Source organism: Oikopleura dioica, chromosome 1 (assembly GCF_907165135.1).
Source record: "Oikopleura dioica chromosome 1, OKI2018_I68_1.0, whole genome shotgun sequence".
Lineage (NCBI taxonomy): Eukaryota > Metazoa > Chordata > Appendicularia > Copelata > Oikopleuridae > Oikopleura > Oikopleura dioica.
Window position 1 is genome coordinate 2,553,431 of NC_137291.1, and position 23,721 is coordinate 2,577,151.

General features: G+C 42.1%; 3 protein-coding genes and 1 long non-coding RNA gene across 4 annotated transcripts; 3 read left to right on the forward strand and 1 right to left on the reverse strand.

Annotated features, from left to right (window-relative positions):
- Positions 1-6,067: 6,067 nt before the first annotated feature.
- On the reverse strand, positions 6,068-7,246 carry LOC145710897 (uncharacterized). The gene is made up of 4 exons (XR_014135097.1): positions 6,926-7,246; positions 6,753-6,881; positions 6,232-6,705; positions 6,068-6,186 (listed from the first exon to the last, which is right to left on the reverse strand). It is a non-coding gene; the product is annotated as an uncharacterized LOC145710897 (long non-coding RNA).
- A 3,602-nt stretch (positions 7,247-10,848) lies between these two features.
- On the forward strand, positions 10,849-12,525 carry LOC145708151 (megakaryocyte-associated tyrosine-protein kinase-like). Its single transcript, XM_081785795.1, has 4 exons — positions 10,849-11,230; positions 11,272-11,514; positions 11,564-11,813; positions 11,854-12,525. Exons 1-4 carry the CDS (start codon positions 11,188-11,190, stop codon positions 12,002-12,004), a joined length of 687 nt encoding a protein of 228 aa, XP_081641921.1. The 5' UTR covers positions 10,849-11,187; the 3' UTR covers positions 12,005-12,525.
- Positions 12,195-12,777, forward strand: LOC145708159 (uncharacterized). The gene is made up of 2 exons (XM_081785806.1): positions 12,195-12,525; positions 12,576-12,777. Exons 1-2 carry the CDS (start codon positions 12,237-12,239, stop codon positions 12,770-12,772), a joined length of 486 nt encoding a protein of 161 aa, XP_081641932.1. The 5' UTR covers positions 12,195-12,236; the 3' UTR covers positions 12,773-12,777.
- Positions 12,778-13,821: 1,044 nt separating this feature from the next.
- Positions 13,822-23,704, forward strand: LOC145711280 (cyclin-dependent kinase 5 homolog). The gene is made up of 11 exons (XM_081789002.1): positions 13,822-13,945; positions 14,158-14,323; positions 14,518-14,690; positions 15,158-15,267; positions 15,503-15,623; positions 22,153-22,306; positions 22,365-22,469; positions 22,516-22,699; positions 22,745-22,899; positions 22,947-23,152; positions 23,317-23,704. Exons 2-11 carry the CDS (start codon positions 14,179-14,181, stop codon positions 23,458-23,460), a joined length of 1,497 nt encoding a protein of 498 aa, XP_081645128.1. The 5' UTR covers positions 13,822-13,945; positions 14,158-14,178; the 3' UTR covers positions 23,461-23,704.
- The last annotated feature ends 17 nt before the right edge of the window (positions 23,705-23,721 follow it).

Consider the following 23,721-nt stretch of genomic DNA (forward strand, 5'->3'; position numbering starts at 1 on the left):
GGAACTGCAGTCACTTAAAGCACAAGCAGCATATGCAAGATCTCACGAATCGCATCTGGGAAAAAGATTCGCCGGCGCTCCTGCTCTTGTTCTGGCAGCAGCCAACCTGGGTCTTAAATTGAAAAATACGAACGACATCGCCAAGCTTCGATCTGTATCTCTTCATCAAGGAAAGAACTTGGATAAACTCACACGAAACTTCGCGAAGCTCCAGAGCGCCGTCCAAGTCAATCTCAATGCAACACAGGACCAGCTTGCGAGAATCGACGACGATATTTGCCGACTCAATAACCGGATGTTGGAAGCTCGATTCGAGGACTGGGCCCGGATCACCGTGGACAAATTCATGGAGGAGATGGATTATCAAGTCGCAAGTCTGGAGCAAGGATTGATTCCGAGCCGTGTGGAATGGAACAGACTCTTTACGTCTGCGTGTTGGGGATCATGCATTGCTCTGGAACCGGAAATGTGCGAGCGATACTGTGAGAACATGCTGAGAGAATTCCCACAGGAATTAAAGCCTGAACTCTACGGGCTGAACATCACTGAAAACTCTCTCGACATCCACATCCAGCTCTCTTTCCCAGTCATCGAGTCCGCGCCAACACGACTGTATCATGCGAACTCCTTTGGAATCATCACAATGGACCCTTCAACTGACGAGAACTTCCTGATCGCCCCGGACATTGCCCCGTTTGCAACATTGATCCAGAACGAGTTTTACGAAGTTGACCGCTTTAGCTGTTTAAGCGCTCGCAAAAACATGATCTGCCGGCACTCAGCAATCTCAAGCGCTTCCTGTCTCCGCGATGTCCAGAATTGCAACATCCGGAGAACTGCTACAAAAGCAACCTGCTCATTCGCCTTCGACAAGAATGGACTCATCGTTTACGCGGCAGAGAAAGCAATCCTGAGAAACAGAACAGTCTTGTCCGACATCGGATCGGCCCACGATACTTTCACTGGCTTCAAATATTTCCCTGAAACAAGCTTGGACCAGGAAGTCTTTTGTTCCGGATCGCAGCAGCTCATCAAGATCCCAAAAACAAGCATTGTGACGTCTGACAACACCAAGATCGACTTCAGAGGTGCAAGGAACAACTTCACCTTCAGCGCCGTTGACCTTGACCACAACGACTTCGCTGATGACGTCGAGGACCGTCTCGATGACTTGGAGGATGTGGTGGACGACAACTTCACTCGATCAAAATCCATATCTCTAATCTCCAACGGTATCCTTATTCTTTTTACTTTCTTAACCCTGACCCTCTTCACTTGCATGTTCTGCAGGCGAGTACGCGGACTTGACAAAGCGATTAATAAACATCTTCAACCACTTGTGTAAGCTAGCACCGTTAAGTTCACACCCACGTCCAACTTCTTTTTTTTTTGATGGAGTCAAGCCACTTCGAGTCCTACCTCTGGAGAGCCTGGTTAACTAGTTATAAATAGAGTTTTTTTTTGTCCGATTTTATTAAAGAGGGGGGCGGGAGAGACTTGGTTGACGGCAAGTCTGGCTCTGTATACGTAACGGTTGCAGAACGGACTTTCCTCGATACCACTTAGCACTCCTTATTTTTATCGCGGAAGCTAACTCCACGCTGACCGACCCATATGAGCGGCCTTTGGGTAAAGGCGGGGGTTAATTGCTCTGATCGGACACTAGGATTAGAAATTAGCCAGGTCTAGCGTTTTACAGTTCAACTTATGTATGTTGGATAAAGAATGTTAAGTAAATCGCTTGGTCAACCCTGTACTCCGCTTTGATTATTGCAACCTTCAATATCATAATCACTTTTATCAATAGCTCTAGACATCTTATACTCAACCCACTTTTCCTTAAAATCTCTTTGTTCTTCTATTGTGTGTGTGTGTGTGCCTTTTCAACGATGCAAACTTCCTCGAACAATTCTTCAACGAGAAAACTACTCCTTATACAAGAAAACGACGAAATATTACTGTATCAAAGAAATCTGTTCTTCAACTTTTACTCTTATACTACCCTGTAAAACTTTACCGCTCGTGCCAGTCAAAATATATCCAGTCAATGTGTGTGTGTATTTCTTAACCCTTCTACAGCTCTAAAAAGCTGGGGGTGGGTGATGTGTGTTGACATAAAGTCCTCAATTAATCTCCCGGGCAACCTAGATTAATTAGCACACTTCCGCTCTTTATCAACTGTGCGCACCTTAATCAGCTGCTTTTCCCGCGCTCTTCCCTGTGCAAGATCCATTTAGGATCATTCAATAAAGTGAGCTTGTATAAGTTGGACGACTTTTTCACCAGTTGAACCAAGAAATATATATACGCAAGAGCCAAGTATATCATTCTTTTCCTAAAAAAATTTTTCGTTACCGAAAAAATCCATCCTGTCTTTTAAATTGTCCAAATATTTATGTCTCTTATCAAAACCTGGCAGCGCGAAAAACGGCGAACTTTGAAGTTGAATTTTTAGTTTTTTCATTTTCGCCCTCAGGGCTGTGCTTTGAAATCTCTTGTCTAGCCGTGCACTTGTCATTTTAGAAAACAGCGTTTTCAAAAATTTATTTTAAAAATGTGAAAAAATAATGCGCTTCTCAAATTGAAAATGCGCAGCGGCGCTAGTAGTTGTGGCGCCCCGAAAATCAGAAATTGCTAAAAGCTCCCCAGCGGGGAGAAAAATTATAGGCCAGATGGTCAAGGCCAATTTTACGGGAGGTGAGGAGGAGAATCGAATAGGGTCATAAACGGAGGATTGATATGTCTACTCATAGGATTGAATTTGCACTTTTTGGTAAGGAAGCACCTTAGACTAGATTTTTCTAAAAAAAAGTGATACCCTTATCCAATTTTAACCATATTTAATTTGTTGATTTTTTATGACGAACACAGTTTTTTGAATTTAGAAATTTAAGGGTAAAGCCGTCTATTTTGGCCGAGTTTCAGAGTTATAACTTATAAGCATCCGAAATCGGCGAAATCGACGGCTATACCCTTAAATTTCTAAACCAAAAAAATTGAATTCGTCTAAAGAATCTAGAAATTAAATATGGTTAAAATCGAATAAGGGTATAACTTTTTTTAGAAAAATAGAAAAATTTTTTTCAGAAAAAAAGCTAATTTTTATGAAAAATTTTGCATATCGGTCTTTGAAATCTATTAATAATAGAATAATTTCAGTAATTCTTACGTCCGTTATACTATTTAAAACTAGTAATTAATAAGTAATAAAGCATTCCTCAATCTCAAGGGTATCATCAACCTCCAAAAAATTTCACGCTCGGGCCCTAAATTCGGTCATCTGGGTGATTATATGGCTCCCCATGCGATTTCCGGCGCTGATTATTGATGCAATCTGGGCTTGTGAACAAGGCCAGGAGGATAATAATCCCCCTTTGCCAAAAAAAGCTACAATACGCATTGCTTTTTTGTAACCGCCAAGTTTAAAGAAAAGAGATTAGATCACAGGCAATCCGCCAAGTAATTTGGCGATTTCGCGCAACGCGGTTTTTTAATTTTTCTTTAAAAAAAAAGCAAAAAGCTTTATTTTAGGTAAACATACCAAGTTTCTCGGTGGAAATTTGCATCAATTGTACAAAACAGCTTCTTATGTCGCCAAATTTCTTCATGACTTTTCGCTGTCTCTGCGCAGACCAAGATTCCATTTGAAAATCGGGGCCGAGACAGATTCTTGAGGACAGAACAATCGTTTGTTTCCACAAATCTGTGGTCATTTCTATTCGGCCCAACAATGACAGCAGGAAATTTCCTTTTCAGAAGTTTTTAAATGAATCATCAAAGAAAATCGATGAAGTTATAGATAGGTCAGGGTGAATGTTCCTTAAAAATATATTTTTTAAATTCATTTTTTGGAAAAAATATTTTTTATTTAAGGGGTTAGAAACAGCTTTTTTCCGAAGAAGGCATTTTTTGACCGGTGCTCCAGACAAGAAAATCTTACATTTTCAAATTTTCTCTTTAGGTTTAGATAGATACCTCTTAGATCTAGGAGCATCTCCCTCGAAGTTTTTTAAGTCATCAATTTTTTGAGTAATCGGGCTCAGAATCAGCTCATCTCTCCGAAATTCTTGATTTTCGCCAATTTCGCCAACACGAATATCTCGAGTCACCTGATAGTTAAGCGTATTTCATTCACAGTTATGTGAAACTCAACCCCTTTTCTTGGAAAATTTATGAGGAATTTCCGTTAACATAAATATATCTTATGTTTTCTTTTATGGAGCTACGGTCCAAAATCGAGAAAGCTGTTTCTACCCCCTTTATTTATAAAAAAAATTTCTAAATTATTTTTTTTTCTTTTGAAAAAATATTTTTTTCACTAAAAATTTTCTTCTTAAAATTTTAAAAACTCTTTCCTAAACAATGACCAAATATAAAAACCAATCTTCTTTCCTCATCATTTTCCATCGTTTCTTCGTATCCATCAAGCATCTTCCCGAGAATCCTAAAAACCTTGAAAAACAGGTGGTCCGAAACTAAAATCGCTAATGGCTTATTATTGATTCGTCTTTTTGAAAAAAAAAGATCCTCAAAGTTTATTGCTCTCGCTAATAACACCCATCATCGCCATATGTTCCCTTTTTATCTTCTTACCGAAAAAGAACCGGCAGAAACTCATCTTTCTTCTTGTCAGAATTCAGATTTGATCGATAAAAATGTTCAAAGGCCACTTTTTCGCCGAGAATTCGCAAAATTGCTGTAATGACTTGAACGGGACTACTGGAAGCTGCGTTTTCTGATGAAGACAAAGAGGACTTATCGGCAGAAATGATCAAGGGGACGAGGAGGGCGCAGCTGACCAAGGTGGTTTCCATTGAATTCGAGCTTGAATCGGAACTTGATCTTTTGGTGGGTAATTCAATTGTTAATTTACGGCCTTTTTGGCAACAGAAAAAGGGGTAAAAGCCATAAAAGAGACAAACACAATGATTTGGCCACTCAAGCCAATTTTGGGAGAGGCTTGCTCAAATTTTCATCTTTTTTCGTGATGATGAATCCTGAAGAAAAAGAGTTTATTTCGCAAAAGGAGGCAAGAGTTGAGACGGAGAAATCTACTTTTTCAAAAAAATATTGGCGTCTTTCACTTTTGGCCCTTTTTCTCCTTGGTTCAGTTTTCTATGGAGGTATTTATTGTTTAAAAGATGAACTAAGAAATTAAATGAGATTAATAATTCTAGATGATTGTAAAATAATATCCGTTTAGGCTTCCAATTAGGACGTGCGAAAGCGCCTGAAAAGGAGGATGTGATTTCCGACTACCAAGAAGAATACAATGAGGAATTTGGGCTACCAGATGCTGACTGGGAATTCATAACAAGCCGAGGAGGTCACAGAATGCTCGCCTCCTTACAAGATGACAACAAAGATGATGAAAGCGCGGTTACTACCACCCTTTTTACCACAACCGTCATGAATTTCGACTGCGACGGAGACGCATTTAACCGGCAAGCCTTTTTCTGGCGCATGAGAAATTGCGAATAACTGTCTCTTTTTAAGCGAAAATACCGACTGAACATTAAATTAAATTTTAATCCACTCCTAAGAATCTTCAATATCTTCCTGACAAGTTCGCAAATTTCCTCAAAGACTTTTGAATCGTTCCCTCTCTTCACAATCAATTCTTCCAACTTGACAATCAGCACCGACAGAATCGGCTTTCTTGTAGAAGAATTGGCGAACTCTGTCGATTCTACCATCGATCTCATTGTGCTCAGTTGATCGATGAAAGAAGCAGATCTTGTGATTTTTCTCGAAAGGTCGTATTCTTTAGCGCGAATTCGTTCTGATCTCATCGCGCTAGAATTCGCAAAAAGCAGCGATTCGTCAAGCAAATCTTCCGAAGACTTGAATCTCTTTCTTCCTCCTTCCAAAGTGTCGTTTAAATTTCCCCAGCCGAAAATTCTCTTTTTACGCAGCTCTGATTTTTTCCCCATGTTTTGCCAAAAACCAGAAAAAAATGCAGAAAATTTCCGAAAATTTCAAAAAGGCGCCAAATTTGAAGGATTAAATTGAACGCGTGGCGCTGATTGGATAATGCAGCTGTATTTGCCCCCGGGCGTTTTAAAGCGGAGTTAATTTATTTTATACAAAGCGTGATGAGCTGATTTATTTGTACAGTAATTGGCGATTGTTAATGGATTTTGAGATTCTGTGGTTATTTGAGAAAATCGTAAATCGTTCCAAATGCTAAAATTTAATATTTTTGAGAATGAAAAACTTAATTATTCTTACCAATATTAAATATCGAATAAGTGAATATCGAACATTTGATCAGTAAGTATGAGTCACTTTTGAATGCTTAAAATTTTGCAAATTAAAATTTATAAAGTGGTATTTCAAGCTCTTTTCCTGAAATAATCATCAAATCTGACCAAAACCGAGCTTAGCCCGAATTGAAGAAAAAGAAGAAAACACTGCAATCCCAGGCTCAAGAAAACAATCGCCCTTTTTCGAAATTTCATGAAAGGCAGAAGCAAAATTCCAGCTCCGAAGACCCAAAGTTCAATAATCATTTGGCTCTCCATTAGCACTAGAATTTCTTCGAATAACCAGGCGCAGTTGAAGCCGATGAGGGTAAAGAGAAGTCCGAGGATGAAAAAGTTGTTATAAGATGGAGCGGCTGGGACCGCAGTGGTTGGAGCAGGAGAGGATTGACGGGAAGAGGAATCTTCATGGACGACGGAGAGAACTCGTTTCGGAACCGGCCTGAACAAAAAGTTCTTACAGGCGATATTGCTTTCAGAAATTTTTACCTCGTTGGTTTTTCACGAACATCTGTTTTTCTAGCTGATCCTGGGGATATTTTGCCATCATTTTTCTCTATCTCCACTTCTTGAATCCGACTTTTTATGCTCGCAAGGGCACTTGGCGATGAAATATTTCTTGAAACTTTGATATTTTCCTGCTGAAAGAAGATCTGTCTTACCTTGTATGTCCCCTTGATTTTCTTCTTTTGGATTTCCATCAATAACTGCTTCATTTTTCAAATCAGGATTCGAATTCCATTTCCTCAGCTCTTTTTCTTCCTTGTCTTTTCCTTTTTTGGTCAAAAATCTGATCGATTTCGGCACTTTCATCTCGAAGAAGAAAATATCAAATTGGCTTGGTTTCACACAAAGGTAAGAATCGGGAATTGAGAAGATCGAGAGCTGTTGGATTAAATTTCTGTTTAATCTGTCATTCTTCTGTTTCTGTTCTGACGAGTGATTATTCAAAACGCAAATATGTTACTAAGGCGTTTTCTTGGACAGATCTCTCTTGGACAGATCATCTGAACTTGTTGCAATAACTGAAGGCTCTGCGCCTTAAATTTCATCGGTTAAGGACCCCCCCGTCAACGAATTTCCTCAAAAAATCGAAAATTTCAAAACAACCATATTTTAGCTTCTCAGTGTGCCTGGAAGTTCAATTCATCATTAAAACTTGTTCAGAGCACTTTTTACCAATAAAAATCCAAAATTTTAGCAAAATTGGGACTTTTTCGTCATATTTCGTCAAAAAGCCCAATTTTCAAACGCGATTTTGAGGGTGTTAGAGTCGAGATAGACCCCCAAAAAATGCAGCCTCAAAATCGTTTTTTGACCCGAAGAATCCATTTCCGGGGTCAAAATTTTGAAATTCCGAAAATAGATTTTTCGAAAATTGTTGACGGGGGGGTCCTTAAAGAATTAAAGACTCACAATGATTTTGAATTCGAAAAATTCAGAAAGAATAAATCGACAGAATTGCAGGATAATGCGTAATCTTTGGACTTGTGAAAGTCAAACAATTTCTTTTTAAATTTTTTTTCTGTATTTTACAGATCAAAATCGGATAGAGAATATGAGTCTCGAATTTTCTTTTGCAGAGCTAGCAATATTCGTGATTATCATTTTTTCGATACCGTGCTGTTGCGCCTTTTTGTGGTGCTGGTGCTCAAATGAAAGAAATGAAAATGTAGAGAATCAAATGAATGAACCCGACAGTTACCAAGAAAGGTGTCAGTTCGGACCATACTCGTTTTAAGATTTTGAAAATGAAGAAAAACAGTTAGTCACCATTGAAAAGATGGATACATAAATCGATATCTGGACAATCTCTCAATTAACTCAAACGATAGTTCTTCGAATTTTGACCAGTTTTTGGCCGTTGTTTCAATGCAATACGGTGGTTCTGTCGAAAACCCTGTCTTTTCGGAATCACGCGACCCTCCTCGTAAGATTGCTTTTACCTGTCATTTCTTTACTTTTGATAAAGAGTACGTGGACAACAACGAGGAGAACGATCCGCCTCCAGCATATGATGCGCTCTTCAAAGTTTAATATTTCACTTTTTACGAGATCTGCGTTCGGACTGTTCATGTCATAAAACAATTTTCTAGGCTTGAATTTCAGTATAAAAGTCATCTGACGCCATATAAAATCTTTATTTCTTTTGACATTTTTATTTTATCCACACATTGTAGGAAATTTTCCGCTTTGACAAATTATTAAACTCAGCTGAATTTCCAAACGCTCCGGCGAATCTTTTCCCTTTGTAAAAAAGAGATAATGGAGAGAAGCATACTTTACGGGTTGATAATCGTTGCCTTATGTGAGGATCAAAAAGCCTGTACTTTTACTCAATACCCTGCTAGACAAGGAAATTTTCAACAAAATTTTCATGTTATCTAAAATTTTGAAATAATGAAATCGAAAAAGACGGAAAATGCGTGGCTGCTCCTGTTGATGACCCTTACTACTGTATTAGTCCGTCAAACGGGACTCCAACATTGTATGGATCTGTGATGAACAGAAAAGATTCAATAGCGCGAGTATTCAAAGATTACAAAGATATGCATAAAGGATTTACAGCGCAGAAGTATGATCTTGACCTTGAGACTTTTGGTATTGTTGCTCTTGTAGACGAACCAATCAAATACTGCACAAACAATCCGGCTCTCGGAAGTGAAAGCGGGCATTGCGAGGAGATTCAACCCAAGCAAATGACTAGTGATTTCTTTTATTTCGATGGGGGATCATTGAAGCTCAAAAATTATGTGGATATGAAGCTTTTGGGAGGCCCTCGACACATGATAAAACTCGGAACTTCTGGCGGATGCTTCGTTTACTACAAAGTTTTTATTTTTCCGTCGTTTGATTTGAACGTTGATATCTCTCTTGTCGATAAAACTCCAAACAACAGAATTTTGGAACATCTTGAGATGCCAACATCAAGTCTGATCAACAACGGGCTAAATCCTCTCTTTAAAATGGATATTTTTGACAACGTATTTTGCGCGATCCGAGATGAATGCAGATTAGATAAGGGCGCGTGTCAGAATTATGACACAGATCTTAGCAAAAAAGTGGCTATTGATCTCTGGGATGTCATCTCATCTTCTATTCACTTTAAAAACGCAAGAATTGTCTCTGGCCCAAAAATTGAGCTTGCTAAAAATTCTAGCGAAGAAGCCGGTCTTGCAGAAATGGCTAAACGTTGGTACTTACAGGATGAGTCTGGCAACTGGCTCAAAATCGCTCCACAATCACCGTTGTGCACGATAACTATCCAATTAGATTGGTACATGTACCAAGCGATTACTCTTATCGATAATATCAATAAGCAAGAAACACTCTTCATCGAATATGTGAGCATTCAAGGGGCCTTTCAAAATGTTCTTTTAGCTGATGCCGATATTAGTTTTAACAGAAATTTCGATGGTAATCTGCTTGCGACTAGAAATCGTACATCTATCAGGTCCCTATTCTACGATGATGTCGAAATCCAAGATGTCGACGATTTGCCTGCTATTTTTGTCATTGACCAAAGCTGTCAGTCATATTTTGATTGCGTTATCATCGACAAGCTTCTGATCAATCAGACTTTCGAAGCTTGTAAAGATGGAGAAGCCCTTCTTACCATGAATTCCGATCTTTTTGTTGTCGATGGCGATCGACAGATAAACAGCAGAAGTGTTCGATATGAGGTTCTTCAATCAAGAAGTTTTGAGCTTTTTGGCTCAGCTATTTCTTGCACCGCTGCTCTTTCCCCTGGCCAGCATGAATTTACAATGAAAGCTGTTCAAGATAACAGGATTGATAGAACTTCTTACTTGACGGTCGCGGTAACTATTGCTGAGCCTGTTGTAAACTGGACTTCAATTGTCACTACTCCGGTAAAATCTGCCGAATTTGAAATACTTGGTTCTCCAAGCTTTGTGATGAATACTCAGGACCATTCGGCGTTTAAACTTGACATCAGCCCTCCAGCTGATGGCCAAGAAGTCATTCTTATATCAAAAACTCCTGGATTTACTTTCACTGATAGGTTTGAGCTTCTTTACACTGGAAGAAGAAATTTTTTACTTTCAAACTCCATTGATTTGGTTGTTCAAATCTTACTCGTTGAAAATGATGCAGTTATTGCTCGAGAAGATAGTTTTTCGCTGGGAATTTTCAACATAGAAGATAGGACTGCTACAACAACCGAGACGCCTAAAACTGACTCGTTTACAGCAGCGGAATATGCAACGGAAATGTTAAATGAATGTTCTACTCCAGCGATTACGTGTGGTAATGCTTTTTTGAAATAATGGTTGTTCTTAATTGAGTCTTTTAGAGCCTTGCGCACCCATCGAATGTTCTTCAACAGCCGCGACTTCTTCAGTAATGACTTCAATGGCTTCTTCAAAAGAGGATAAATCTCGAAACTGTGATTTATTCAAAATATTAATGAGTTGTCTTGCAGCCTTGTTCTTCGTCACAACAATTGTTTTCATCATTTTATGGAGCAGAGCGAGGAACAGTGCCAATGAGGTAGGTGAAGCAAGAATTTTCTAAAAATGAGCTTTTCGAGAAAATCGCGCCGATCGGAAAGCAAGTTCTCGAAATCAGCGAAAATGAGGACCAGGGAGAAAGCAAAAGTTTACCATCGGAATCGGAACTTACTGATTCTGAATCAATCAGTGATTCAGAGTATGCACAGCCGAAAATAGTTTGGGTTCCAGCTGATACGAAGTAAGACTTCTTACATGATTTTCGGAATAAATTGATTTGTTTTAGACTTGAAGATCCTGTTTATCATACATTGGAAGACCATCAAGTCATTCTTAAAAATTTCATAAAACCGGGAAGAATTGTAAGTCACCGTGAGGTGCTCCTCAGGAAGAATGGTGAAACAAAACATGCATTTGCAGTCGTGCACGATATTGAGCTTGCTAGTCGAGATATGCTAAATGAAATCAACAGCAGAATTCAAATCGAGACACAAAGTATCTTATCTATCAAGAATAATAATATTAGGGGAATTTAGTTTCGAAAATGCGTCACGAAAATGTGCTGAGATATTACGGATCCTGGGTCGAGCTCGACAAGCTATATGTGGGCTACGAATTAGCAGAAAAGGGAAACTTAGACGAACATCTGCGACAATGCCTGCGTCCGGAAAATTCAGCGTCGAAGATTTCAAATAATCAAATAAAGGAGATCCTCTTCCAGATCGTTCAAGGCCTTGCGCATTTACATAGCCGTGAGATCATTCACGGAAATTTGCAAGGTAAAAGAAACAATATGTGTCCTCTTCGCTTACTTGTACTGTTACTAAGCGAGCGCGATATACCTGACACAAGAGAACATTCCTAAGATTGGCAAAGTATGCAACAATCAGATAGATTCAAACGATCGAAATTTCCGGCGATGGTGGGCACCTGAACTTTTCGAAAATGACGGGAAACATTCATGCGAGGCCGATATATGGGCGCTTGGCGTTGTTATGTGGGAAGTGTGCTCCTTTGGCAAAACACCATACGATGATGTCGAATTGGATCAACTCAGTCAATACGTCAAAGATAACAGGTAAATTTCAGAATTTTGAATATTTAAGAATGCCCACAAGACTAGACTTGCCGAATGGTGATTTTCCTGATGCCTGTACTTTCATGTCAAACTGTTGGATCATCGAACCTCGACTCCGGCCGGACGCTTCCCAGCTGATTGAACTGATGAGCGCTGAGCAAGAAGGCGACTTATACGAATTTCTTGTTTAATAAAAATGCAAGACTTGAATCTATAAGAAATATACGATAATACTAGAAATAAATTCAAGATACAGCAACATTCTTTTGGTTGATAACAGTCATGTTCTTAGCTCGATTGAGCGAAAACGTATCTTGTAACAATAGATCTCATTAATAGCCAAAGCGTCATGCTCATAAAAACGCAGCACATAAACTTCTTTGAGCGGGGTCATCACTCCAATTTCCTCTTTTCAAGAAAAACATGCGTTTTTTACTCTTTTTCGGGCTGACCGCTGCGCTCGAGGAAGATCAAGAGCGAGACAGAGAATGCCTGGACGATCTCAGTGCTCTGTATTTTTACGAAGAATACCACTGTGGCTACTATAAGAGAATAGAGACATGCGAAGACCAGAACCTGGCAATGGCCATCGCAATGGAATGTGACGAGAATCTTATTTTTGGACTTTCGAGATTCGGCGTTTCGGTTTTTTTCACGACGCTTTCGATTTTTACAATTTTGTCAATTCACTGGAAATTTGAGCCGCCAATTCGTAAGTCTACTCCGAAGACAATGACTTTTTCAACAATATTCTCTTTTCAGAAAACAAGTTCTACAAAGCCGCCAGAATCATCTCCATCGTTTTTCTCATCATCAACATCATCTGCGCTTTCGTGGCCATGCGAAAAACTCCAATTCACGAGCGATGGGCTTCTGGAGTCGCCTCCGTTGTTTTTAACGCCTTGAATATCCTTCCTGTCGGAGTGATGTATTACATCCGCGCTTCTGGAAATATTTAAATAAATTAACGAAGAACTCAATTCTTATTCTCTATATTTTCAGAGAGGGAAATTTCATCAACTTCGTGTTTCTTTCCTTCAAGTTCAGGTTCATTCATTTCGGCCTTCTCCATTCCTTTCTCGATAATACCTTTTCGATACTCCCTTGATTTTGTGACCAAATTTGTTATGATCAAAACCAAGCAAAGAAATGCTTGCACGAAATTGGCATAAGCAGCGACAAAAAATGGCAGTGCGTCATTTTTCATTGCACCCACGAGTGAATCTTTCGGAACTCTAAAGCGCAGGAATTATCAAATCGATCATAATTTTTGATCTTACTTGTCAGAAGTTAGAAAATGGAAATGCAGTGCGCCAGCAACAATCGACAGCAACAGCTCAATAACCCCTTCCCAAATCGACACACTAGAGTTTTGTCAATAATTCGCTTATTGTTAGAATAACTGTAAATATAACCGAATGAACTCATAAGCGCATAAAATGAAAAGTGTCTTGAAATCGATTTCTCTTCTGAGTTCAATGAAAGGCAATTCTGGGAAGTAATCCAGCGACATACCTAAGACAACATAATCTAAGCTTGTTACAGCAGTAGCTGCTGCATTCAACAATCATAAGAGCGTTGAAAATTGTCGAGACAATTCCAATCAGAGCAACCACGATGCAGTAGAGGCGGTAAGTCAGCAGTGCTTCGGGAAGAACAAGTGCATTTATCGCGAGTTGAATGAAAGAGGCTGAAATTTTCGATTTGAAGCAGGTCATTTTTGTCGCTTATTATACACCCTGAGTAGGGCCCGTCAATTTTTATTGGACATATTTAGATAAATCGGCGAAAAATTGCCAAAAAAGACCAAAATAACCGTACTTACAAATTAAACAAAGGGCGAGAACAACAATGATAAATTTTTCTCTACACTTCATTTTTATAATTTATTATTGAATGAGGAAGTCACTGTTGAAAAACAAAACTTCCGTTCTGAAAATCTGATGACGGAACTCGTTTTCCACTAGCGCCATTTCTTCCAGCAGCGCGGAGGACTCGCACCACTTGCGCCTTTTTCACTTTGACTCCTCCGCCCCGCTTTTTCCTTTTTCTTCGCGGCGAAAGAGAAACTCGCTTTCGGAGAAAAACTGAAATGAAAAACAGCTGATTTTTCGAATTCTCAAATCGAGTAGGTAAAGAAAATTTTTAATGATAATCTTTTCGTTAAATAAATGAGAATTTGTTTTAATTATCATAAATTATGAATCGATAAATTGTGGAAAACTGTTATTTCTCCGACTTTTATCGGTGATGATTGAGTACTCTAATCATTATTCAAATAGCACATTCTAAAATTTTGTATCAATACAAAATTACCCGATAAGAAGCTTTAAAACTGCTTCAGCCTGTCGATTTTTGGAAGAAAATGCCGCTGAAGAAAGTGAAAAGAAGTATTTCGAAGATTTTTTCGCGTTCTTCGACGAATTTGAAAGAAATCAAAGAACATCCGACAGAAGGGCTTGGAGCGAAAATACCTTCTTCGACTCTCTCGCCTTCTGAAGATTGCTCAGGTACGAATTCTCATCATTATTGTGGGAAAAATCGAGAAGCCGTTTGCGGCTTCGAGCGGAAAAGGGAAAAAGCCGCGTTTTTTGCCAAATATGCGGCTTTGAATAACTAGACACACCGCGGCTTATTCCTCGAAGCCGCGAGCTCTCGTTTTTCTTCGGAACTTTCGCCTATTAGCTAACTTCCTGTACTCTAGAACCTCCATTCTACTACAGTGGCTCCTCAACCCGTTCCCCTTCCACCTCGAGCCGCTCCTCATCAGAAGACTCGTCCTCTTCTTCTTCTACTCTCCGAGAAGAAGCGAAAGTAGTTTTGCGATCAAAAGAAAGACGCAGCCGCCCTCCGAGACTCACTCATGCCATTTCAAAGGTATTTTCAAAGCGCAAATTAGAAACAGATTTATCTCGGCTAAATTGACAATCCGAGTCTCTGAAGAAAGAATTATTATTTTATCTCTTCTCTGAAATGAGTTTATTTGAAGAGAAATCATGTCTAAAGCAAAAGTTTTTGGTTTTTTTTCTTACTTTTTCAGAGATCAAATTGAGCCTCAATTTGAGTGATTGACTCCAAAAACTCGCTTAATCTATTTATTATTCAAAAACGAAGCAAAATAAAGATATGGGCATGGAAATCTTCGCTGGAGCCGAGTCAGGCTCCCGTATAAGCGTTTTTTAAAGACCTGACTCAGGATTTCAACACAGGTTGGTTGTCTAGCCTTTTTTTTGCTTCCTTTTTTGATTGATGACAAGATTGAGCGCGTTTGTGGAGTCGATTCCCTTAAGATTAGAAAGAGACTTAGGAATAGGCGGCAAAACTATCTTAGATTTTCTATTCAGGAAAATATCAGCAAGCGGCTGTCGTTACCAGCAGATGTGCGCATTCCGCCGATTTACCTGACGATGCTGACGCCAGATTCTCCCATAAACTGGGAAAAGCCACTTTCTAGGTAAAATTAATTCGCAGAAAACATAAAGCATTCCAATCCCATTTTCAATTACTGCAAAAGCACTTGTCAATCCAGACTAATCCGCCTCGAATATTTATGACTGGCTTTCTTGTTTTATCTCGGATCATTACAGTGATTCGATTAAAGGAGCGGTTTTCTGTCTTTAATTTTTCATTAGCTTGGCTTGTTTTTTTCTTGTTGTGGCAAAATTAAATAGAAAAACAATTATTTTCAGGGTCGATCGAAGAAAGAGTCTAAATGAAATTGGCTTCGGAAAACTGGAAACATACAGAAAAGGCGTTGTTCTCGGCGAGGGAACTTATGCGGTCGTCTACAAGGGGACAAGTAGTCTTACTAGTATTGGGATCTTAGATTCGTTAGACTCCCTCGTCCCCTAAGGTCACTTGCTTATCTAGATCGAGCTTTGCTCGGTCGCCGCCGTGTATTTCTCTCCATTCGGTAATTCACGCAGTTCGTGAATTAACCTCTATTTTACTCCAGCTCGAAATACAGACGTCAAAGATACTTTACTCGTTTTCTTCACTCGTCCAGATATAGAGAGCAGGCAAACTACGCTAGAAGTGGGAGATTCAGCAGAAGCTAGGATCCCTTCAGTGGTATCAGAGTAGTCCCGTTGGAGAAAAGATAAATTTTTCCGCCATCGACAACCGAAGTTTCGCAACTTGGACGCTGATTGGCCGTCAGCGGAGTCGAGGGGAACCGAATCACCAACCGCCACCGCGCCGCCGGAGAAACTCCACTCAGAGAATTTTCCGCACCACACCAACACCACCCCGAGCGAGCGCCACCGCACGAGCGCCACCACGACCCACGCGCCGAAAGTCGCGCCCACGCAACCACGCACGCACGCCGGGGAAAACCTAAAATACTGAGAAAAACATAATTCTTTCGCCACTTTTCACCAAAAATCGAGAGAAGTTTACGAAGAATCGACCCTTGGACCAGACCTTGAAATTTCGACAATCGCTGGACAGAGAAATCGTCGGGCGTTTGCGCAAAAAGGCACCTCAGCTCATCATATTGCGACTTTTAGTCGCAGTATTTTCTGAGGGCCTGAAAGGTAATCCAAGGCCCATAAACCCTTACTGCCGATATATTTCGAGCTATGGCGGCGAACAAATCACTGCTAGAAACCGTCACCGAAATAAGAAGCATAAACGATCGAGTAAACTACCTCGAAGAACAAGTGCGAAATGACGAATCACTAAAGCCAAGCCTAGAGCCCTTGATCACAGAAAGCAGAGTAAAATTAGAACAGCTCAGTACAACGCTTCTTACCTGCGAGCTCGATCAAGGAAAAGACTCTACGAATGCGACAATGAGAGAAGAAGCATGGGTGGCCACTACCTGGTCTCGTCACGTCCAAGACTTGCCGAAGCTGGACGCCGCATGCAACACATCTTTCAACACCTTCTTGGGCAGAGCCGACATTTATCACCGCGCCTACGTCCGCGACAGACCTTCACGTGAACAGCCTTTCATCGCAGCAGTGTACAGCCACTTCGACTTGAACATCGAACGCTCACTTGGAACCGAATTTCTGAATTGTCAAGACTGGAAATCGGCCAAGGCGCTGCTAGAGAAATCATTCGCCGCGAAGAGTCACTACTTACTGAAGCTAAGCGAAGTTTTCGACGTCGAATACGACCATTCGAAGCCGTTTGCACACTACACCGCCAACGTCTTGCAAAAGATGAACGAGGCGAAGCAAGCGACTTTGAACTCTTACCGACAAGAGAAGTCAGCCGACGCCGGGGTCGATGAAATATTCGACATATTCTCGACGATGATGCTGTACTTGAATCTTAGGAAAGAAGAACCAGACGTTTTCAACGCAATCCTTCCAAGCCTATCAAAAGTTTACGATATCAACGAACTCTGCCGTCTCGCCCAATCCACAAGACAGAATCGAGTTGACAGCGCGACCGTCTCCCAGCACTTCAACAGAAATAAGAACAAAAAGAAGAAGAATGCTAAGCGCGCCAGCACCGATTCTAAGGATGGGAAAGACGATAAACAACCAGAATCCAAGAAGATTAATACGACTAAGAACGTCGAAGATTTCCAACCATTCGATGTTCACTTTTACACAGTGAAGAAGAAGCGACCAGGAAAGGCTTATTTCGCTTCGGCTACCATCATTACGGGCTCTAAAAGTTTTGACGTATCGATGGAAGTCGACAGCGGAGCCGAGTCCTCCTGTCTGTCCGCTGCTTACGTTCCCGACAAATTTCTCCAGATGCTGAAGCCCTGCCCCTTCAAGGTCACCGGTTTCAGCCCAAATATCCCCGCCGAGCAGCCGAGGGGTATCCTTCCCTGCCGCTTATCATTCAATGGTGGCCCTGCATTCTCCTTGAATCTCACCATCATGCCAGGCAGTAAATACCCAAGTCTACTGGGCCGCGATATACTAGAGAATGCGATGACGGACAGCTTCACAGTCGACAATAAGAATCGTACTCTCTCATTTTGCTACAACGAAGCCTTCACACAAACTGAGACTCAAGTGGTGAAGCTGGACGGAGTGAAGCGGACCAAAATCAAGAAATACTTGACGACTAGATCAGCGGTCAAAGACAGCGATCGGTCCCGCACTCAACCACCACGAGAAGTCCCAAAGCTGGACGCGCCGAACAAGAACGCAGCCAGGTGACCCATTCAGCTAGCGAAGCAAAAACTCGGAATAACCCTACCAGCAGACGCAGACCCGGGGCAAAAGAAGATGGTCGCCGAGCTGTGTTTGGAATTCGACGACAGATTCGGCTGCGACGGTCAAAAAATGGGTGAATTCCCGTTCGAGATCGAAATCCCGACTGATGGTACGAGTCGAAACATCAGTCAACACCCGATTCCGCAAGCTTTTCATGGTCAGGTCAGCGATCACATCTCCGAACTGCTCGAAACGAAAATAATAGAAGAGATCAAAGACCAGAAAGGGTTTAACAGCCCGGTATTGCCTATTCCTAAGAAATCTGGGGAAATGCGCTTCTGCATCAACTACAAAAACAGCCTGAACAAATGCCTCTCCGACAAATCCGACCCTTACCATCTCCCAAGCATGGAGGATACGATTGCGAACATTGGACCGGGCAATAAGTTTTTCGCCACAGTTGATCTACGAAGTGGATATTGGCAGTGCCCTGTAAAGAAAAGCGACAGGTACAAGACTTCCTTCCAGTGGGGTGGGAAATCTTACGCCTTCTGCAGACTACCATTCGGTTATCGATGCTCGGGGAATATATTCTCGCGCGTCGTAAACACAATTCTCGACTCAAGCCCCACCAGGAAAAAGATGCTTTCTTATATCGATGACATAGTGTGTTTTGGGAAGACTTTCAGCTGCTATTACAACACTCTCCGAAACCTATTCATCGCGCTCCGCAAGTTTAACGCTAAACTCAAGGGCGAAAAGTGCTCTTTCCTACAATCCGAAGCTCACTTTTGGGCCGAATCATCAACGAAGATGGAATCAAACCGGACCCTGCGCAAGTCTCCGCTCTTCGTCAGATGAAACCCCCACGCTCCCAAAAGGAGTTAGCTTCATTAATCGGGTCATTGAATTGGATCCGAGGTTTTCTAGAAACGAAAATGGGCGAAGCTATTTCATCCGGTTGCTTCTCGAGCAGAATGAAGCCCATAAACGATGTTCGAAATTCGGCGAACGAAACAAATTGTTTCAAGTGGACCAAAGAAGCGGATTTGGCGCTCAAGGAAATTCAACGACGACTCTCCGAGACTCCAGTCATAAGTTTTCCTAACTTTGACGAGTCTTTTCATCTCTACACAGACGCGAGCCTGTACGCAGCGGGTGGCGTCCTGCTACAAGAGTATGGCGGGAGAGTGCACCTAGTAAGCGCGATTTCCCACACCTTCAACAAAGCTGAAAGAAAATGGAACACTTCAGAAAAGGAAATGTTTAGCATTGTCTGGTGCTGCGAGCGACTGGAAAAGCTCCTGAAAGGTAGATTCTTTCAGATTCACACAGACCACCGATCTTTGATCTTCCTACACAAAAAGAAGTTCAAGAATTCTAAAATAAGCCGATGGCAAAGCCGATTGGAAGAATTCGATTTTCACATTGTCTACATCAAGGGATCAGAAAATCAATTCGCCGACTTTATGAGCCGCAGACCTGGCGAGGACGACAAATCACTTGGATACGACTCTGAGTTTCCCGTTGGTCGCGAGTACGAAATCGACAAGAATTCACCAGTACGTGTCTTCGTCCCTTTCTGGAACGAAAATCAGTTTCCGGAGAAAATCACTTTATCAGAGGTGAAGATACATAAGGTAAACGTCAAGGCTATCGCGGCGCCAATGGAGATTCCGTTGGTGTCAGCGAATTATAATAACATTCTGGACTATCAAAGGGAGGACTCTGCTCTGAGTGCAATCATCACTTTTCTGGAATCTGGTAAGGAGCCACTGGACATAAAATCGCTGGTGAAGGACTCCGACCACCGACAATCGTCTCTACTCAAGATGGAAAAAGCTCTGTTCCTGGATAACACTACCGGGTGCTTGATGTGTCAATTCAAATCTGGCGCGCGGGCGGTGGTACCGGAAGCGGTAAAAAGTCACTTTCTCTTTCTAGCTCACGACTTGTCCGGTCATCTGGGCGAGCCGCGGACTTTAGAGCGATTAGAGGACGTTTGGTGGCCTTCATTTCAAGACGATGTTTCTAACTACGTCCACAGCTGCGTCCCTTGCCTACGCAGAAAAGGATCTGCTGGAACTCGTACCAAACCGCCACTTGGAACCCTTCGTCGTGGAAAAACAGCTGGCGAATCGATTCAGATCGATTTCGCTTGTATGCCTCCCGCTGGCGGATTCAAGTATTATTTGGTGGTGGCGGACACTTTCTCTCGCTACACTTGGTGCATTCCGACGCGGTCCGACACTGCTATCTGCGCTGCAAAAGCGCTCATCTACAAGGTCTTCCTTCCCATGGATTTCTTGCCGAAACATCTACACAGTGACAGAGGTACCCACTTCTGCGCAAGCGTGATTGACGAAATGTGTAAGCTTAACCAGATAAAACATACAATAAGTACCGCATTTCACCCTCAATCAAACGCTTTCGCAGAAAGAGCGAATCGGACTATCAAAAACAGTCTATTCTGCATGGTCAACTCATCTTCCGGTCGAAAAACTTGGGCCGACTGCGTTCCCCACGTGATGCGCGCGCTCAATAGTGTGAAAAACAAAAGCACGAAAATTTCACCGCGAGAAGTTTGGTTTGGCCGAAAAAGTACTTTCACCCACTCTACTGGCGCAGAAATGACAGCGGAAACACCTCAGGTGTTTGGTCTCAATGTTGGAGCTTTAGCGAAATCGGCGGAAGCCATTGTGAAAACTGCGATGGAAGCTGCTGACCGAGCCATGGAGCACAGGCTGAAAAACGAGCCTAAGCCGAGACCAATCCCCGCTGGCGCTGTCGTGTACATTAAGCGAGAAAACCTGACCGACGCTAAAAGCAAGAAGGAACGCTGGGTAGGTCCCCTGAAAGCCGTTTCGAGCAACGACTGGGTCGTCATGGTCGAAGATAAAAAAGGACAACGTGATTTCATCCATCGAGAACACGTGGTTCACGCCGCAGAACGAAATCACGACTTACGCTGGATTGATTACTACGAGGCCGAGTACGTATTCCCACATTTAACCGAAATCGTTAAGTCGAAAGTCCCACAAAAATCGCCTGTTCCTACTTCCAAACCGATGGAAAAGTCCGGGTCGAAGTCGCATGGGGGGAGGAAATCTTCTCAGGTCGCGTCGACTCCGATGGTTGCTATGGAAAAACCGCCAAGATCATCTCTATCACCTATTTTGGAAAGTAGACGCCGATTGGACATGGAAAATCTGGGAGATACAACCGCTACATCTATTTTGGACTCGTCGGTAGCTCCAGCCGAGCCGTCAGATCGCTGGTACTCTGGTGGTACTCTTTATGAAACTGCCGAGGACATGTCAGCTGATGCTACAGTGATTTCGGAGGTTGCTGCGCCCGACAATAGCCATATGTCAGTCGATAAACAAAATTCAACAGTAGTTGAGGGCTCAGCAACTGAAAACAGCAAGAAAAGAACCCGTCCAAAGTCTTCACCAGATCGTCAATACTCAGCCGGCGCCGATCCGAATGCGACTTTAACCGAAGTTGGAGCAGCTCATCTCCCGAAACATACAAAACGAGCACACCGTGAAACGAGGCCCGTCGAACCTCTAAACATCGGCACAAACTCGGGTCAGTCATACGACTAAGCGCAAGTACTGCCCCACTCAGGTCCCCTATTCATCGACCGGGGCCTGAAAAGGTACGGAAATTATCACAGTTTACCGTCGCCGACGTATTTTGAGTTCTTCTACATGTGCAGCTACTCCTTCATGTCATCACCGCTCGGACATCACGAAAACTTCGCATCTGATTCAAGCTTTTTCCCAAAAAGGGTTTTTAACGCGAATCAGACTGCCTCGACGTTTCGAACCTGCCATGTTACTCATCTTACGCTTATACTCCTGCAAAAATCACACACTTTGGCCTTAGAGGACGTTTCAGTCTCATGGGGGTATTGGGATCTTAGATTCGTTAGACTCCCTCGTCCCCTAAGGTCACTTGCTTATCTAGATCGAGCTTTGCTCGGTCGCCGCCGTGTATTTCTCTCCATTCGGTAATTCACGCAGTTCGTGAATTAACCTCTATTTTACTCCAGCTCGAAATACAGACGTCAAAGATACTTTACTCGTTTTCTTCACTCGTCCAGATATAGAGAGCAGGCAAACTACGCTAGAAGTGGGAGATTCAGCAGAAGCTAGGATCCCTTCACTAGGTACAGGAAAACGCACGAAGGGAGTTAACCTGTTTTTTTAAGCCACAAAGTCGCTCTGAAAGAAATTCGGCTGGACGAAGAAGAAGGGTACTCCTGCACAACGATCAGGGAAATTTCACTTCTACGAGGACTGAAGCAAGCTAATATCATCACGCTTCATGATATCGTCCATACGAAGAACATGATTACTCTAGGTTCGTTTCTCTTGGCCGAAGCTTGCGCAGAAAGAACCTGTTATAAATCGATTTTCAGTGTTCGAATACAGCGATTGCGACTTGAAGCTGTATATGGAGCACGTCAAAAGCGTCGACATGAACGATGTGCGAATCTTCCTGTTCCAAATGCTTCGTGGTCTAAGTACGCCTGTCTAGCCTCTTTATGTCTTATTTATTTGCCGATTTAGGTTATTGCCACGCGCGACGCATTTTGCACCGCGATTTGAAGCCGCAGAATCTTTTGATCAATTCGAAAGGAGAATTGAAACTGGCGGATTTTGGTCTCGCCAGAGCGAAGAGTATCCCGACGAAGACCTATTCCAACGAGGTCGTTACTTTGTGGTACCGCCCGCCGGATGTTCTTCTCGGAAGGTAAGAAGATCCTCCTCCTTTTCTTTTCTCTACGGTCAAATTAAGCGTCGAATACACAACTTCGATCGACATGTGGGGCGTGGGATGTATTTACTACGAAATGGTCGCTGGTCGACCCTTGTTCCCCGGCAGTACTGCAGACGATCAATTGGAAAAGATATTCAAAGTTCTTGGCACTCCCACTGAAGATTCTTGGCCAGGTACTTCCTTTTCACCTCCCTTATTTCCAACATTTTCATTAAAAAAGGCATCATTTCGTCTGATCGAATCGAAGCAAAGGGCCTTGTTGGCTTCAAAACGCGCAAAAACGCAAGACATTATCCTGGCGAAGACCTTTCAACAATGGCGTCGAGATTAGACCTTCACGGCCGAAATCTTCTTCAGAAGTTTCTTTCTTATGAAACGACCAAGCGCATTGGCGCGAAAGCAGCAATGGATCACTCTTTTTTCAAGGTAAGGAATTCTTGGAAGCAAAATACTCCCAAAAAACAGTTTGAGGTGGTCAACCTGTTTAGAAAGCCTGAGTCAGGGCCGAAAGAGCTTTTCTCGTAACCACTTTGTGCCCTGACTCAGGTTTCCTACACGAGTACCGAGGTCAGCGTCAAGCTTTAATTCAGGTGCTGGGTAGCGAAGTGCGCCAACTGAAAGAAGACCAGCCAATTTTCAAAGCTCGTGGCATTCGGCTGCGCAACCCCGTTCCCGGCGAACGAAACAAATCCGCGAAGACGGCGGTTGATCGCCGCCGCTCCCACATTTTCTAGCAAAATTTCAACGAAGATATCGCTTCTTGCCAAAAACAGAAATATCGTTCAAAAAAGCCCTTTCTTTACCTGTTTAGTTTTCATCTCGTGCCAAAATTCGAATCGTTCTTTTCTAGCAAAAGTTCTCAAAATATGCATGCAATATCATCTCGTCTCCGCTCTTCATTCAAACTCTTAAATTTCAGCAATTTCACGATTCTAGTTTTATTTAGAGTCAAAAACCCATATTCGTGGACTCAATAAAATATTATGCTCGTTTCT